Consider the following 15,992-nt stretch of genomic DNA (forward strand, 5'->3'; position numbering starts at 1 on the left):
GCTCCCCTCTGAGCTCATCTCTTTTTTTAAAAGATTTTATTTATTTATTTGACAGAGAGAGACACAGTGAGAGAGGGAACACAAGCAAGGGGGAGTGGGAGAGGGAGAAGCAGGCTTCCCGCCGAGCAGGGAGCCCGATGATGCGGGGCTCGATCCCAGGACCCTGGATCATGACCTGAGCTGAAGGCAGACGCTTGATGACTGAGCCCACCAGGCACCTCTAAGGCCATCTTTTTTTTATCATTTTTTTTCCTCCATTTTCAGCATGGCTTTATGCTTTTCCTGAACTGTGCACCCCAACACCACAACCCCTGCTTCCCCAATGGGCCAGCAGCTTCCTGCCCTGCCCCTCCCTAAGTGTGCACATATGTGTGCGTGTGTGTGTAGAGGGGTGCGGTGGAGGACAGTGCCCTGGGTGACTCCTTTTACCAGCACATGTTACCCATCTGCGGCCCAGGCCTGCTGGGTAACAGCTGGATTTCATCGTGGAAGCTCATTAGGCTCAGCTATTAATGGATGATCTTGGCTTAATGTGTTCCCACACTCGAGTAATATTTTATTCAGATAGAGGCCTTTGCTCTCTTCACCCAAAGTTGCTCATTGCATTAGAAGATGTGACAAGACCCAAGGGCGTACTGACTTTTTAGCTTCTACCTTTTGCTTGAATCACTCAAGCCAAAAATAAATCCACTGAGAGATTACTATGTACCATTTAACCACAGTGATAAGGCAGCTGTCCCAGAATTTGAAAACATACTGATGGGATAAGCATATTTACCTTGGGGCTTTTGTATTTATCACTTCAGTCTGTCTTTGCACAACCCTGCAGGGAAAGAAAGTACTGTTATCAGCCCAGTGGACAGATGGGGAAACTGAGGCCCAGAGAGATTGAGAGCTTGTCCACATTCCCTCAGCTCATTCAGTGCTGATATTGGTCCCTCACTGGCCCCTTCTGTACCACTCCGCAGTATCTCCTGAGCATACGGAGTTGTGCGTGCTCTACCCAGGGAGGGGCAAGGACACTTGCCCATCCTGAGAGGTGGGCATGGTTTGGTATAGGCAGGGGAGGCTATTGAGGTTCAGTGGGACTTAAGGAGCCTGGGATTTTCATCTTGGCTCTGCCACTGATCAGCTGTGTGACCTTAGGAGGACATGTTACCTGTGGGTACTTCGAGTTTTTCCTCCTGGAAGATTCGAACTAGGTCACCGAAGACAGCTTCCAAGCCTGGTTCTCTGTTCAGACCATCTTGGACCTTTGGCTGTCTGACAGGCTGGCTCTATAAGACAGGCTTCCCCTGCTCCAGAACCCTGCCTGGGGAGGCTCCATGATCTTTCCCTTCCTTCCAAATTTGCGCCTGGAGGAGGGTCTCTTCCCACATGCTTCAGGCATCCCATCCTTACTGCTGGGTCTTTTCCTCCATTGGTATCACATCTGGAACATTCTCCTGTCCCCTCCCTCCCGTCTCATTCCACCCAAAAACTGAGACCCCCCTCCCCAGATGAAGAATCAGGCCCCTAACAGGAAGAAGGGGAGCCTATGACCCAAGCCTGGAGAAGTCTGGCCTTGCTGGCCTTGAGTGGCCCAGTGTCCTGCAGGAACCAATGGCTGCCGAGGGAGGACTCACCTTCCTGGGGGCGTTCCATGGGGGAGGCCCCCACAAGTCAGGGCTCCAGCACTGGTTCGTGGGAGATGGGATGGGTGCCAGCCCCTCGGCCCTCAGGGGTGTCCCTCTGAGTGACGCGCACGGCGCACCTCCCCCGTAGATGAAATCAAGGAATCAGGGGCCGTTTACATTTCCAACCTGTAGCCCTGTGCTGGAAGCCTCTGAAAAATGAAAAATCAGACTAATTTGCACTTCCCAGGAGACCAATTATGGAAACACCTACAATTTAGGAAGGGAAAAATATCAAAGATTCCAAATCAGGAATGCCCTTCATCACACTGCGCAGAACATGCTGGAACAGCAGCTGAAATTAGTCTCCCTGCCACACAACGTGCCTTGTTCTGGTACACATGTCAGTAACAGATGTCACACCAGCCACCAGAAAGATGCTCCCTTTAAAGAGACAGAGGAGCCACAGAATTCTGCTCTAGGGGGACAGAGCTGTCTTGCCCTAGCCTGGGGTTCCGGCTATCCACCCCCTGTCAGGAGCAACCCCACCAGCATAAACAGAGTCCTAAGAGAGACTCAGCAGTTCCCTAAATCTTTCCAGCCCCATCAAAAGGGATTTCAGGTTTCCCACTCCCTCATATGGACACGATCCCTCCTGGACTCTTGGCTTGAACACAATGTAAATGCTCTAATATGGCAGTGTGATTTGAGGTCCCTGCCCACCCCACCTTAGGACCAGTGGATTCCTTCAAAGGCAAGTGCTTGAGCCCCGTGGGTGTCCTGGAGATGTCAAATGATGGTTTCTGTAGAACACTGGAGCTCATTTTGTACGTGACAGGACTGATTAATAGAAGCTAACCCTCCCTGGAAACTAGGACTCCGAGTCCTGTGCTCCTTCCACTGCCCCACATTGGTTCACAGCCCCCTGCCCTCAGTCACAGGCCACCGCCCAAGAGGTTTCTTCCAGAAGTTTTTTCCTAACAGAATGCACTCCGCCCTTTTTGGCCACCAGTCTTTCTATCCCACTCCGCATCTCTGCAGAGAAATCCTGGAGTTTTTCTCTACCACAACTTTCAGCACTCCCCCAACCAAATCCCCCCACTCTAAATAATATCTCGAGCCTGTCTTGTCCAGAAGGGTTAATGTCAGTCTTGGAGTCCATCAGCCCAGCTATAACCCACACTATCCCCTGACAAGACACAACGCAATTCTCAGTGACGGGGACCCCTGACGTCCAACTGTCATTCAGGAACCAGACAGATGGCAAGTTGGGCGTCACTGCCATGTGTTTCTTGAGTGCTACAGCTGAACTTCAAGATTATGAACCTCTGACCTAGCCCTCTACACCCTCCATCATCCCTCATTTGCAGATGAGGAGTGAAGACACCCCAAAATGACATAATGTCATCGAGGTCGCATAGCGAGTCAAGGCAAAACTGAGACTGGGACACACAGTGTGGGTTGCCCAGCTCCTAAAATGTTAGAACTGCCTGTGGTCTTAGAAAGCAGTTTATTCTAGGCTCTCTGGTCCTACGTCATTGTGTGTTGCCTGTGCTATTGGTCTCGGACTCCTTGTGTCTCCTGCCACCGCCCCCGGGCTCCCCCTTGGGCTTCTCAGTTTCCCCGGGCCTCTCTGTCTGAAGTTGCAGAGACAAGTACATCATGTACCCAGCTGGGAGTCCCAGCAAGCTCACTAAGGCACAGAAACCACTCTGCTCCTGGTAAGACAAGCTCCCTGTCCTCCAGCAAAGTATTTGGCCAGTGAGATAGAGCAAGATCATGACCACAGCCAAGACCCATGGGGCACCACCTGCCCCTCCGCCTGCCTGCCTTTCTGTTCAGGAGAAGGCTCTGTCCTGGGGGCTTTGGACCATCACCTGCTTCAGATCAGACCCTGAAGGTGTGTCAACAATGGTTGACTTTCTCCTGAGTTGTTATCAGAAAAGGGCGTCTGGGTGACTCAGTCGTTAAGTGTTTGCCTTCAGCTCAGGTCATGATCCCAGGGTTCTGGGTTTGAGCCCCACACTGGGCTCTCTGATTGGCAGGAAGCCACTCCCCCTGCTTGTGTTCCCTCTCTTGCTGTGCCTCTCTCTGTCAAATAAATAAAATCTTTAAAAAGAGAAAAGGAAAGGAAAGGGAAAGAGAAGGAAAGGAAAGGAGGCAGCTCCTTCAGTCGCCCAGAGCACAGACTGGGACAGCCTCCCAGATTCAGCACCACTAGTCATAATCTGTTTTGTTGGGAGCTCTAAGCCCTGGGCTTTCTAGGTGAAATGAGGCTACCAGGTGTCCCTGGGTACAGGGCACCGTTGCAAAAAGAATGGGCCTCAGAGCTGGGCTTGTAACTCGCTAATGCCTGTGAAGCAGAGGGCGTTCAGAGTTCCTGCTTCGGGACTTAGGTCTGACATTCTAGAAGTGGACGACTCTCCCTCCCGCCTTCTTGCCACTCCTGGGCCCCTAGTGCCCTCGGCTTTGCCTGGAGACAGTTGCTGCGATGCCCTTTCCTATTTACTGCCTCTCTGTCATCTCTTTTGTTTCTGTGTCCAAGCTTCTATTGCTGTCCCTTACTGAGCCTTCCACAGCAATCTGTTAGGATGGCTCAACCCCTTCCCCTGGGTCTTTTTGAAGGTGGCAGGGGATGCCTTCTAGAACCCAGATCAGATACCATGAGGGATCAAGACTTTTTGAAAAGTGCTAAACATTTGTGAACATTCTTACACGATGTAGGAAAGAGGAATGTGTTCTTAGAGAAACTGCATTAAAGTCCTTTTCTCTGAGGGCCACTGTGGGGTACAGACCTCGTCTCTCTGGTGCAGGACTCTGGGTAGGGTCGAGGCCACAGAGAGATGGTTTTGACTGGCTCAGTGGCTCGGATTAGGAGCTCAAAACCCATCTCAGGGGTGAATGCTGCTTTTGACTCCCTCCCTTGCCACTTCTCTTCTGACCCTCCGTCTACCTGCCACGGCTCCCCCACTCCTCCTATCCTTTGCTTTGGCTGATGGAAGTCTGAAAGTATGATCCATCCCCCAGGAATAATTGAACTTTGTTATGGGAACTTTGAAAAGGATTTTAGGGAGTAGCGGGAGAAAGAAATAGGAGGATGGTCTCTTCCTCCTTCATCTTTGCAATGAGGGAGTAAATTCATGAAAAATAACAAATATCTTCACCTTGGTGTATCATTTCTACATATGGGATCTCACTTGAGCCTTATTATAGAATCCCTAAAGAGGGTGTGAATTACATTGCAGCGAGGAAACTACAGTTCAGAGAGGTTAAGCGATTTGATCCACACCCCGCAGCCTGCTCAGAGGCAGAGACAGGACCAGCGCTCAGCTTCCGCACCTCCCCGTCCAGGTCCCCACATCCCCTCTCTGGGGGTGGGGGGCACCTGCTCAGGGTGGTTTGTCACCCCTGGCCTCACAGGCTTCTGGACATGCGGGGAGTCTGGGCATAGTTCTCTGATCTGGAAGTGATAGGCTCCCTCTGCCTTGCAGGCATCGACTATCAGGTGAAAATGATGTACGTTGATGGCTCATACGTGGCCCTGCAGCTATGGGACACGGCGGGACAGGAGAGGTGAGGAGCACCCCTGACCCAACCCTGCCTCCTCCACCGCCCACCGAGGGGGCCTCCAGGATGCCTTGCAGCCCCTGACATGTGGCCCTCGGTGACAGGTACCGCTGCATCACCCAGCAGTTCTTCAGGAAGGCCGATGGCGTCGTCGTCATGTACGATGTCACCGCCAGACAGTCATTCCTGTCGGTCCGGCAGTGGCTGAGCAGCGTGGAGGTGAGCTGGTGACCTTCTAAAGCATTGACGCAGATTCCTGCCTCCCCCTTGTCCCTGCCCATCTCCGGCCCGGCCCTCCACACTTCCAAAACCTGAGTCCAAACCCGCCTTCTCCAGCAACACACCGGTTCCCCTGTCCATATGGCCGTTCACCCAAGCCCAGCCCTCGGTACTGGGGTGAACGAGACTGACTCAGTCCCTGCCTTCACAGAGGTGGGGACTTGAGAAACAGATCACACCCTTGACTGTGTCATTACCGTTGCCATCAGTGCCTCGAGGGAAGGGGCTAGGATTGGGGAGGGGCGCAGAACGGCAAGAAGACAGTGTTTAAGCGGAGTCCCACCCGTGTTCTTCCCTCTCTCGGCCCTCTGTGTTGCTCTGGCTCCCGTGGGCCCAGCTATGCCCAGCCCAGGAGGGGCTCCACACAGTGCATTGGGACCTCTGTCACAACCCTCAGCAAGAGGGGAGGCTGATCTACATACAATGTGAGAGTCCCCTGGCTCACCGAAAGGCCACCCTGGGCGGGCCCACAGGCAACAGCCCTCTTCTTTGAATTCTAGATTAGCTGTAAAACTCAACTCCCTTGATCTATACTCACAGGAAGTTGCTTTGCAAGTGTTTTGTACTTTCTGGCCACCTGCATGTTCTTCCTTGACCACTCAGATGCAGCCTTCTCAAAGCCAAGGCCAGGGTGGACAAGGCACATACTTATTTGAGAGGACCTCCAAGGAGTCTTTAACAAAACGATGAGCTAGGATGCCCCACCTCCTTCTACCTGCAGAATCCATGTGCTGCTCATGCATTTGTCTAAAGCACAGCCAGGCACTGTTCTAGGCTCTGGGAATGATAGCAGCAGGTAACAGACAAAGTTCCGGTCCTTGTGGAGTTTACCTTCATCCCTCTGTTCCAGCCCCGAAGACCTGGCATAGTCCTTACCTGCTTACCACACTGTAACACGGCTGTGAAGGACACAGTTGTCAGCCCAGCTCCCTGCCTCTGGGTCTCCTGAGAATGACCCTGTGCCTTTGCCACACTGTGTAACAGGCACCTGGCATGGGGCCCCGCAGAACTAGCGCTCAACGGATGTGGGAGGCATGAATGGATACGGTATCCTTGGGCGGGCAGAATCCTGGAGTTGTTCATTTCTTCATCCTTTTGGCCCTAAGATCTGTGATTCCTCCCACCAAAATCTGTTTCTCTTGGAGTTTGGATTGGCTGGGCCATTCCTTTCTTCTGTGAATCCACATCCTTCTCATTTCCAGGAAAAAGAAGGAACAAGAGTGGAAACCAGATTCAAAGGTTTCTCTGAAATTCGCTTCATACAAATTATTTCTCAAAATGATGGTGCTTGAGGAACTTACAGTAGAGAAAATGGAAGTTTTGACATGTAGCGAATGGCTCCAGGCCAAGCTAACAAAGGAGGCAAATGGGATGGGTAATCTGGAAGCAACAGGACAGGATTGTTTGTTTCTTTTTAATAGTGCGGCCCATTTATCTTCCTCACAGGAAACTAAGCCCCAGGAGTGACACTGGGGATTAGCTATCTGCTGGTTCTCAAACTTTCTTCTTGGGAACCCTAGGAACATAGAGACTCCCCCCAGGAACTGGGGAGAGCTGATTCCCCAGATCACTGAGAGCCCTTTCTGCTTCGCTCAGTTTTCTCAACTGGAAGTCCAGGCCCAGTTTTGTTAGACAAGAGGGTTTCCCTGTGAGAAATTACTGATCTAAAACAGCCATCTCATTCTCAAAGGAAGACGTCGAGGCCGTGACCTTCCCATTCTCTTCCCAGCTATGTACAGTGTTTTTAAGTTTTTTTTTTTTTTTTAATTTATTTGACAGACAGAGATCCCAAGTAGGCAGAGAGGCAGGCAGAGAGAGAGGAGGAAGCAGGCTCCCTGCCGAACAGTGTGCGTGATGCGAGGCTCAATCCCAGGACCCTGGGATCATGACCTGAGCCGAAGGCAGAGGCTTTAACCCACTGAGCCACCCAGGTGCCCCAGCCAGCTATGTACCCATTGTCCCCAGATAGCAACATCTTGAGACAGACTGGAGCAGGTAGAGGCAGTTTAAGTAGTCTGGGATGAATAGGGATGGAGAGAGGAGGCAAACTTACAGAACCTTGCTCTTTGCCCTCAGTAGGGGCTGCTGCTTCTGAGGCCCTGGTTGTGCACCCAGAGCCCAGGATCTCGCTGGAGAGGTGGAATATCAGGTTGAATTTGGCAGCAGTGAGGCCAAGAAATCCCAGAGGGCCACCCCTGCAGCTGGAAGCACGAGCTTGGTCATTCTCCCGAAAACCGGGCCAAGCCCCGGATGTCCGGCGTGTTCCCAAGTGCGGTAGGGCTGAAAAACACTGTCAACATGTACCCAGCAAGAGACCTCAGGGAAACCCTAGTGTCTCAATGGCCCCCTGGGGAAGCCACATGGAAAGGCACTTAACCCAGAATTCTCCAGGTGAGGGTGGGACTTTTCTGTATCGTTTGGCCTTTAATGTTCCTTCTCAGGAGTAAGAGCAGAAGGTTCAGGTAAACTCTAAATGGGGATGCCAAACCCGGACGGTCAGGATCACCTGGGGTGCTTTCAGACAAAACAGAGGCCAGGCCTTATCTCCTAAATAGAATGATTCAGGGCCTGGAAATACATTGAAGGGGGAGAAAAAAAAAAAAGATAAAGAAAAAGAAAAAAGCAGCCGTCCCTTGGGTGATTTGGCTTCTCAGCTGCCATGATCCAAGCCTGAAAAGTGCTTCTCGAAGTTTAATATGCACAGGAATCTCCTGGGCGCCTCGCTAAAATACAGAATCTGACTCCGCAGGGACAAAACCTTAGGTAGGCCCCGAGGTTCTAACAAGTTCTCAGGGAGGCCCGCGCGGCCAGCCAGGCCGGGTACCACCCTTGGAGAAGTGAGGCTCTGAATCACTTGCAGAGATGTCTGCGTGCCTTCCCCCAAGACTCTCCTGCGTGTCCCCCAAGACTCTGCCGTGCATCCCCCACCTGGTCTGGCACGGGGGAGGTGTTGGGGTACCCGGTGCAGGGACCCAGCCCAGTGGCCCAAAGATTGGAGACAAGTGTGGCGGGGGGTGGGGGGCGGTTATGTGAACGCGTGAACAAGTGTCAGACGGTGGAGTGTGTGTTGAAGGCGCAGAGCAGTGGGATCGTGAATGCAATTATTCTCGAGATTCTTGAAAAGCTGAAGTCATTCTGCCTTGGCAACCAGCAATCAGGGGGGTCAGGTGACAGATTAAAACCTGACACCTCATTTGATCAGAGGGAACTGAAAATAATAAGTACTTTGTATTTGCGGAGCACCTTATTTTTCCATAGAACTCCAAGCACTTTGCGAACTCCCTCGCCCGGAGAAGGGGGGGTGGAGGGGGAGCTTTAATAACAGGCTTCAGAACCTGAAGCCTTATTATTAAGTGAATGCTGGCCAGCTGTTCGCAGCGCCCCTTCCTCCCGCAACCTGAAAAGCAGTATAAGAAGAAAGGGCTTAAATTGCCACAGATTATACATGCCGAAGACTCACTCTTGGAAGAGGTTGTGCGGGCTGGGAACAGATGCTGGGGGTGGGGGTGGGGGGCGCTTTGGTCCCTGAAAAAGAAGTTCGTATCATCCCAGCTCCCAGGAAACTGGCCAGTCACCCATGACAGAGTGGAACGGAGGCTCTGAAAGGTTCCTCCTGACCCCCACATTCTTACAGCGCATGGCCTTTGATCCTCTGGGGGAGGGGGTCAGGATGGAGGAGGAGTAGGCACAGATGAAAGGACCCTAGAAGATCCTTCCAGTCCCCAAAGAACCCATATCCTTTCCCGTGAGAGAGAACTGACTAAGGCCTGTGCTGCTTTATGAAGTGGGAGAACCCCCCCCCCATGGCTGGTCCCCTGCCCCCCCACCCTCGTTTTTCCTCCCCCCCACCTTGCCCCCAGGCCTTCTGTCAGTTTACATTCCCTATATACCTTATAGCAAATCAAAACAGGTAGCCATTCCAGTCACCACCTGGGTATCCCCAGCCCTCCCCTACCTCCTTCTCATCCCTGCTGGGGAAGACTGGTTTAATCTAGAGAAGAAACAGGTGGCACTCTCAATGTCCCATGTTTAGACCATAGGACCAACTGGACATCTGGAGACTTTGGGGCCTGGATCAGGGAAAATCAGATTTGGCACAAGCCTGAATGGGCTGGTATTTTCCTCAAACCCAGTTTGTAGGTCCCCAATGTCTGCAGTCCGGGCATGTTGAACTTCTTGTTTCAATCTTTTGGCACTCTGGTGGCCCTGTATTCTTAGGCCTGTAAGTCAAGGAAGTGGAAAATGACAGAAGTCATTAAGCCAACAGAATCTGCATCTCCAAACTGGAAAAAAAAAGGGGGGGGGGAGATTAATTTAATGCGGCCTCTTGTTTTATAGATGAAAAGGCCTGAGATCCAGAGAGAGGAATGACTTCTCCAAAAGTACCCCCAGCTTGCCAGACACCCAGCCAGAGCTAGAATCTAGGGCCCTGCCACTTCATTATGCTGCATTATACATTATGTGACAAGAGAGTCACATGGTCTGTGGTTGAAATCTGCTTCTAAAAAATAGGTGTTCATTTCTCTTTTCCATCCTTCCCACTTCGCCTCAAAGCACAATGCTCCGTTATAGCTCAAAGGGGCCAGGCCCCCTCTCCTCTCCCTTCATGGACCACGAGCTAATTCTCGAATGAGAATCTCTGTCATTGGTGGCCATGTTCAGTACAGAGCAAAAAATAGCAGTTTGATTTTTTCCCCCATGTTCCAAGTTGAGCTTGAAGTGCTGGCAGTTTAAAACGACTACACAAATAAATCTTGTTTTGACTCATAGTCCAGGGGGTGGATAAATATGGAAACCCCCAAGATATAATTTTGCAGTCATTTTTTTCTTAGCATAACTACATGCTTTAATGTGCTGAGAAATTTTTTGGTTCTGGCTCCAGGGAACTAGCAGCACTATCCTGGCTAAGTGCTTTTTCTTGCCTCCCAGCAATTGGATATTAACACACGCACGCACACATGCACACACACACAGACACACACTACAGCCAAGCAAACCCAACAGCTGCACGTTCTGAGCTGAATGCCAGTCCTCGGCTCCAAGTTGACAGCTCATGTTATTTAAAGTCAGAGGTGGGTAATCTTGTGAATTTCAACACGTCTGTCTTCCAACAAGCTCAAGTTCAAAGAAAGGCAACTCAGACGGTTGGAGGTATGGAGAGGCTTCTGCGCCGGGTGACAGCGATAGGAACCTGCTGCATAGGTCCATCTCACTGAATAGCTCACTGAATAGAGTCTTTGAAAAGGGGTGGGTCCCCCCTCACCACAGAGGTTGTGTGTCCAGCTAAACAACTTCGATTCCTTCCCTCTGCCCTGCCATGCCAATGGCATCTATAGAAATGTCACCAGAGGTGGGATGGACCTTCAACAGGAGGTTGGACCTTCAACCCTAACCCTAACCCTTTGGACTTTAAACTTGGAACAGGAAATGTTGCTTCATCTGGTGGGTCAGATCGAGCCTCTTTGTGCCAAGCAGTACACAGGCAGAACAACTAGCTGGGTACGTGAAAAGCATAAGGTTTGGGCAGAGAGCTGAAGACTTGAGTTTCAAGTCAGAGAGGACCTCGAGACATCTATCTATCCCAGCCCCCATCCTCCCCCTGGCCTTGTATCAAAGCCTGTTGTTGGGCCCTGGTGATGAAGACTGACCCCCAGGAGGGATAGCACTCTCTGGCCTTGTGCCTGTGCCTACTTATTTTTGCCATCTCTTTGGAGTTAGGCCTAATTCTTCATCAGTGGTGGGCCAGGGCCTGTGGAGGGGGAAGCCAGTTGTCCACAGTATTCGCATTAGAGAGGAACAATGAGGAAAAACAGAAGCCACAACTCTAGCTAGGGGGTGGGGGTGGAGTGGGGAGAGAGGTAGCTTTTTTCCACTCCTTCTAAGGTGTTTTATCTTTATATCCAGGCATTGCTTTAAAAAAGAAGACTGCCTCCGCTTTCCCTCAGAGGCACCCCTGTGTTTGTGGGTGCTCAGGGCTCAGATGCTGGGCTGGTCATTCTTCCCTATCTGACCCCATGTGGCCATTTGGCACCCACCACCACCTTGGCCAGCGAGGAGACTGAAACCATCACTCATTCTAAAATACCTGTATCCGGGTTCGAATTCTGCCTGGGGATTTCAAGTCCGATGCTCATATTTTCAGAGTTTCCATGTCAAGAAATCCCACAAGCCTTAGTCATCCCTCACACATAAATCTACAAATAACTCTCATGTGCTCTACAACAGCAAGCCTTTTGGCCCATTTCCCTGCTTCCTCCTCTTTTTTTCCTTTTCTCTGAAAAAGTCCTCGCACAAGTTTCTGTGGCACCACACAGTCCGAAAATGGGGCTATTCCCATTCCCGAACACTCTGGTAATAGGGAGCCACAGCAGGTCTCCATGCCGGAAGTCATTTCTCATTTGCAGATACTTGGAACAGAGTGTGATCCACTTAGCGCCTCAACTACAGTGTACATAATCTGATCTATTTCTGATGGGTTGGAAGACGCATTCCAAATCAGGCAGCGCCTTTGCGCTATCATCACCCACATGAGTTACCATCTGACCATGGGTAAATGGAGATACCACTTTGAGAGGGTTCTAGTTAATAAGACACTAAATAGCAGAGAGTTCCCTGGAAATCAGAATTTAGAGAAAACCGTTGGAGAATCATGAACCTGTATACTGTAGGGTCCTCATAACTCAGAAGACTTTGCTGTTGTTCTGTCGGATTCTCTGAGTCTTAACATTCTCATGGAGGAAATGAGAATTGTTTTTTCCCACTACAGAACTGCAGTAAAAAGGAACGTGTACATTGAGGAGCCGTGGAGGCTTAATTTCAAATCTAATTGCATTCAAACTTAAAACATGCACCCCTCTCAGATGGACGTGGGACATTTATTTAAAGTGGTGCTATCTAGTGGTTAAACTCTTGGCAAAACTATAAGCGGTTGTCGGCTTCTGCCATCCCCCAACCCTCTATTCAGTAAAACATTTTAGCTACAATGAATAACTATTGGTTACCAAATTATTATTAAAAGCCCCTAATTAAATATCTCGCTAAGTAAAAATAAACTGCTTACATGTGAATATTACCATATTAACTCACTCAATAGCTGTGCGCTGTGGGCCCTTTGTTTGCCCTCCTGAGAGGCGCATGAAGTACACACATTTCACAAGGGAGGACACTCCAGGATGCAGGACTCCAGGGAGCAGGCCCGTGGCTGTGTACCACGGTCACCGGAGGAGTAAAGAAAGTTGACACTGTGAATACACCTGTTACTTGTTACACTTCTGTTCCTCCAGAAGTGGAGTTTCTAGGGCACTGAGCTCTTCCCACGCGGGTTTCTGTCCAACCCCCCATTGCCGGAGGTCTCTACTGCCCTGCACGGTCACCTCAGATTCCATACACAACAATCATAGACTGGGTGCTGGGGACCCAGTACCATGAATCAGAATGGGACCCAACCTTCAGGGAGCTTATGTGCCCAGTATAGGGCCCCAGTATAAGCAGCCGCTAGAACTGCTCCGAACCACATTGTCTTAATTCCTTTGCTTCATTCTGGTTCATTTTGACTAAGTCTGGTCACTTAGGAATGTTTTCAGGGATGCTGTCACCCCTGGAAAGGGACACATAGTTCACCCGTGTCTGCTGTCCCCTCATCCTGTTACCCACAGCACAGCTGGGGAGCCTGCATGTCCCACCCAGCAGCGATGAGTGGGGGTGGGAGTCACTGTACAGCCCAGTCTGGGGGGCACTGGGAGGCAGGCCTGAGGCACCTTGCAGAAGCTTTGTAAACTGAGGCTATCGGAGAAGGTGACGTTCCGTTTCCGCTTTTGGGATGACCCTATTCTTGCCTGGTCTATTGGGGCAGCAGGGGACTCTCAAGCCAGACTGTAACTTTCCCACCAGCATTTTAAGCCTGCCCTTCTGGGGTTTCTTTATGGATGCTTCTCTCATTTAGGGGATTATCTGTTCTGCAGGAAGCTGTGGGAGACTATATTCCTGTTCTTCTGCTGGGCAATAAAATTGACAATGAGAAAGAGCGGGAAGTTCCGCAAGGCCTCGGAGAGCGGCTTGCCAAGGTAAAGAGCAAACGTTTCTGACTCTCTGGACAGGGTGGGACCCTGAGGGCAGTCAGGCCTGTCCCCAAGAACCTGGGAAGGAACTTTCTCTGGAAGCCCCCTGGGAAGGAAGCAAGCAGGCAGGGTTGGTGTCCTGGCGTCATGGGAGTGGCCCATGTCCTGCACACGTGGTACTTTCTGTAAAAGCCACGCACTGCAAGATAGAGTTGGCAGGGACTAGGGTAGGGGGAGTTTTCCCAGACTCTCTTCCTTGGGACACAGAATGATAAATTGTTAGATAGTAATAGGTTACTTACTTAAATCCCCTATCTGATACTCAAATCCGTTCTTTTGCATTTCTACTTGATCACCTCCAGGGATGAAACACTCGCTATCTGTAAGACAGCTTGTTCTTCTTTGAACAGCTCTGTTAGAGAGCTTATCCATTCTATCAAGATTGAGCCCCGAGCTGTGAGCTTGAGATAAACTCAGAGCATGCACTCGAAAACACAGCATTAAAATATAAGCATCAGCCCTCTTACCCAAGCTGGGGACCTTTAAGGCTCAATGGAAATCAGGCAGTAAACGGTGCTCGTTCCTTAGCTGTCTCTCCTGCCTCCGAGTGGTTTTCAGGAAACTCTATGTCTGAGAAAATGGGGGATTCCAAACTTTTTAGTGTGCTTGTTCTAAACAGGGACTCACGGCCCCTGAGGCTAGGCAAACAGGCACAGAGGCTAAGGGTCTAGGAAAAAAAGGAGGAAGAAGAAGGGTGACGAGGTAGTTAGCTGCCTGTCTGCCCTCCCTGACCCCCAGTACTGAAATTCGAAAGATTTCTACAGATTTCTCATGTCTCATCTGGCAGAAAACTCTGACCAGAACTGATGGGGAGCTGGTCTTCATTTACCTTGCTTGAATGAATTTTCAGATGTTTCACCAAAGTAGTATTAATATGTTTGATTATAGGGTGCTGTCCCAGGCCCACCGACGGTGACACAGTATAGACATCTGCTGTGTCTCTGAGACTCAGAATCTCTGCATCCCAAAATACATCTGGATCCAAAGATTTTGATTAATGAACAGCAGGCTTGTGTTTTTATCACCCCATTTTTTCCCCTTTTGTCTCTTTTTGGTCAGTTGAAAGCAATCAAACAAACAAAAACGAGGCTCTGAGCCACTAGTATTGATCCAGTTTCTCACAGGTGTCCTCACTGGTGGAGTCAGGAAGCCAGCTACAAGGCAAAGCTTGTCTTCGAATTCTAGATCTTGTGAAGTCTCCCTCCCCCCATCATGGAGGTTTTATTCTTCCGAAGACTATACCAGAGTCAGGCTCCAACAGCAGTGCCTACAGGGGCTGGGTGAAGAGAACCAAGGATGGAGCAGGGTTCCCTGGGGTAGCTGGGAGCCGGTGTCCCAGTGTCCGTAGAGTCCCCTGATCTGCAAACCTCAGCAGAAGTGTCCTCCCTCGGCTGCCTGCATCCCCACAGGGCATCAGCCTCCCTGCCATTAGCACTGTCCCTACCGAGGAAGCAGGAAATCTACTAACAGGATTGATAAATGGGCATAATGATGAGCCTTGGCCAAGAGCCCCCACCATGCAGGCAGGATGGCTTCTGCCTACTGAGGGGATGGACAGTTGTCCTGTGGCACCAACGCTGGCAGCCTAGGCAGCTGGAATATTCATTAACTGGTGTGAAGGAGATTTTCTACTGGAGTGCCTTAGGGACAACTGCCCCAGGGCCAGTGTCCTGCGAAAAGCCCCACCATTAGCTACATAAGTCACTGAATGAACAGACCCTGTCTGTACTGTGCCCTTGGTTTCCCTGCCTGTGCAGTGGGAAGAACGTGGCCCGTCCCAGCCTTCGTATCTGCATCACAGGCTGGTGTGAAAAGGAAACAAGCATGTACATACCTGAGAGCAATTATGGGAATGTGTAAAGCACTAAGGTGGCATGCTGTTTTGTGATTTACAATTGTTATAGCTCACCTGGGAGATGGTTACAGAACTTGCCTTAGGGAGCCTAGGGCATCGAGGGGAATCAACCTTCTTATACAGAGGAGGGATGGGGAGAGGAATGAAGAGGGTCTTCGAGGGGAAGTGAGGGATGCAGAGAGATGCAGACAGGCTGTTTTCCCATCTCCCATGGTTCCGTCGAGCTCCCCCAGCACTCTGTTTCTGTCTCCTCTGCTTTATGATTCCAGGAGAACAATCTGATCTTCTATGAATGCAGTGCCTATTCCGGTCACAACACCAAAGAGTCCCTGCTCCATCTAGCCAGGTACAGAGGTGTATCCCCGCAGACGTGATCTGGTGGGAAGCACCTGCGTTCACCTCTGTGCAGACCCTACGCCCCCGCCCTCTGTCTTCTGGAGCCTTCTGGGTAAAGGGGCTGGAGGCCTAGACTTTTGTGTGGGGTTCAGGGACAGCCCTCTGAAATACAATAGGGACAAAAAGGAAACGCTCCCCTGCCTCTCACCCCCACTGCCGCCTTCT

At 50.7% G+C, this 15,992-nt stretch overlaps 1 protein-coding gene across 7 annotated transcripts in view; it reads left to right on the forward strand.

Annotated features, from left to right (window-relative positions):
* Positions 1 to 15,992, forward strand: part of CRACR2A (calcium release activated channel regulator 2A) — a 196,594-nt gene that overhangs the window by 166,618 nt on the left and 13,984 nt on the right. For all 7 annotated transcript variants that reach the window (XR_006604273.1, XM_045071733.1, XM_004778289.3 and 4 more), the window contains 4 exons: positions 5,105 to 5,186; positions 5,285 to 5,399; positions 13,421 to 13,522; positions 15,701 to 15,777. Coding sequence is in view for 6 of the 7 variants with exons in the window: in XM_045071733.1 (XP_044927668.1) it covers positions 5,105 to 5,186; positions 5,285 to 5,399; positions 13,421 to 13,522; positions 15,701 to 15,777 (376 nt within the window). In the remaining variant the exon portion in view is untranslated. The remainder of the gene's footprint in view (positions 1 to 5,104; positions 5,187 to 5,284; positions 5,400 to 13,420; positions 13,523 to 15,700; positions 15,778 to 15,992) is intronic.

Source organism: Mustela putorius, unplaced genomic scaffold, assembly GCF_011764305.1.
Source record: "Mustela putorius furo isolate JIRA1106 unplaced genomic scaffold, ASM1176430v1.1 tig00003988_pilon_pilon_pilon, whole genome shotgun sequence".
NCBI classification, from domain to species: Eukaryota; Metazoa; Chordata; class Mammalia; order Carnivora; family Mustelidae; genus Mustela; species Mustela putorius.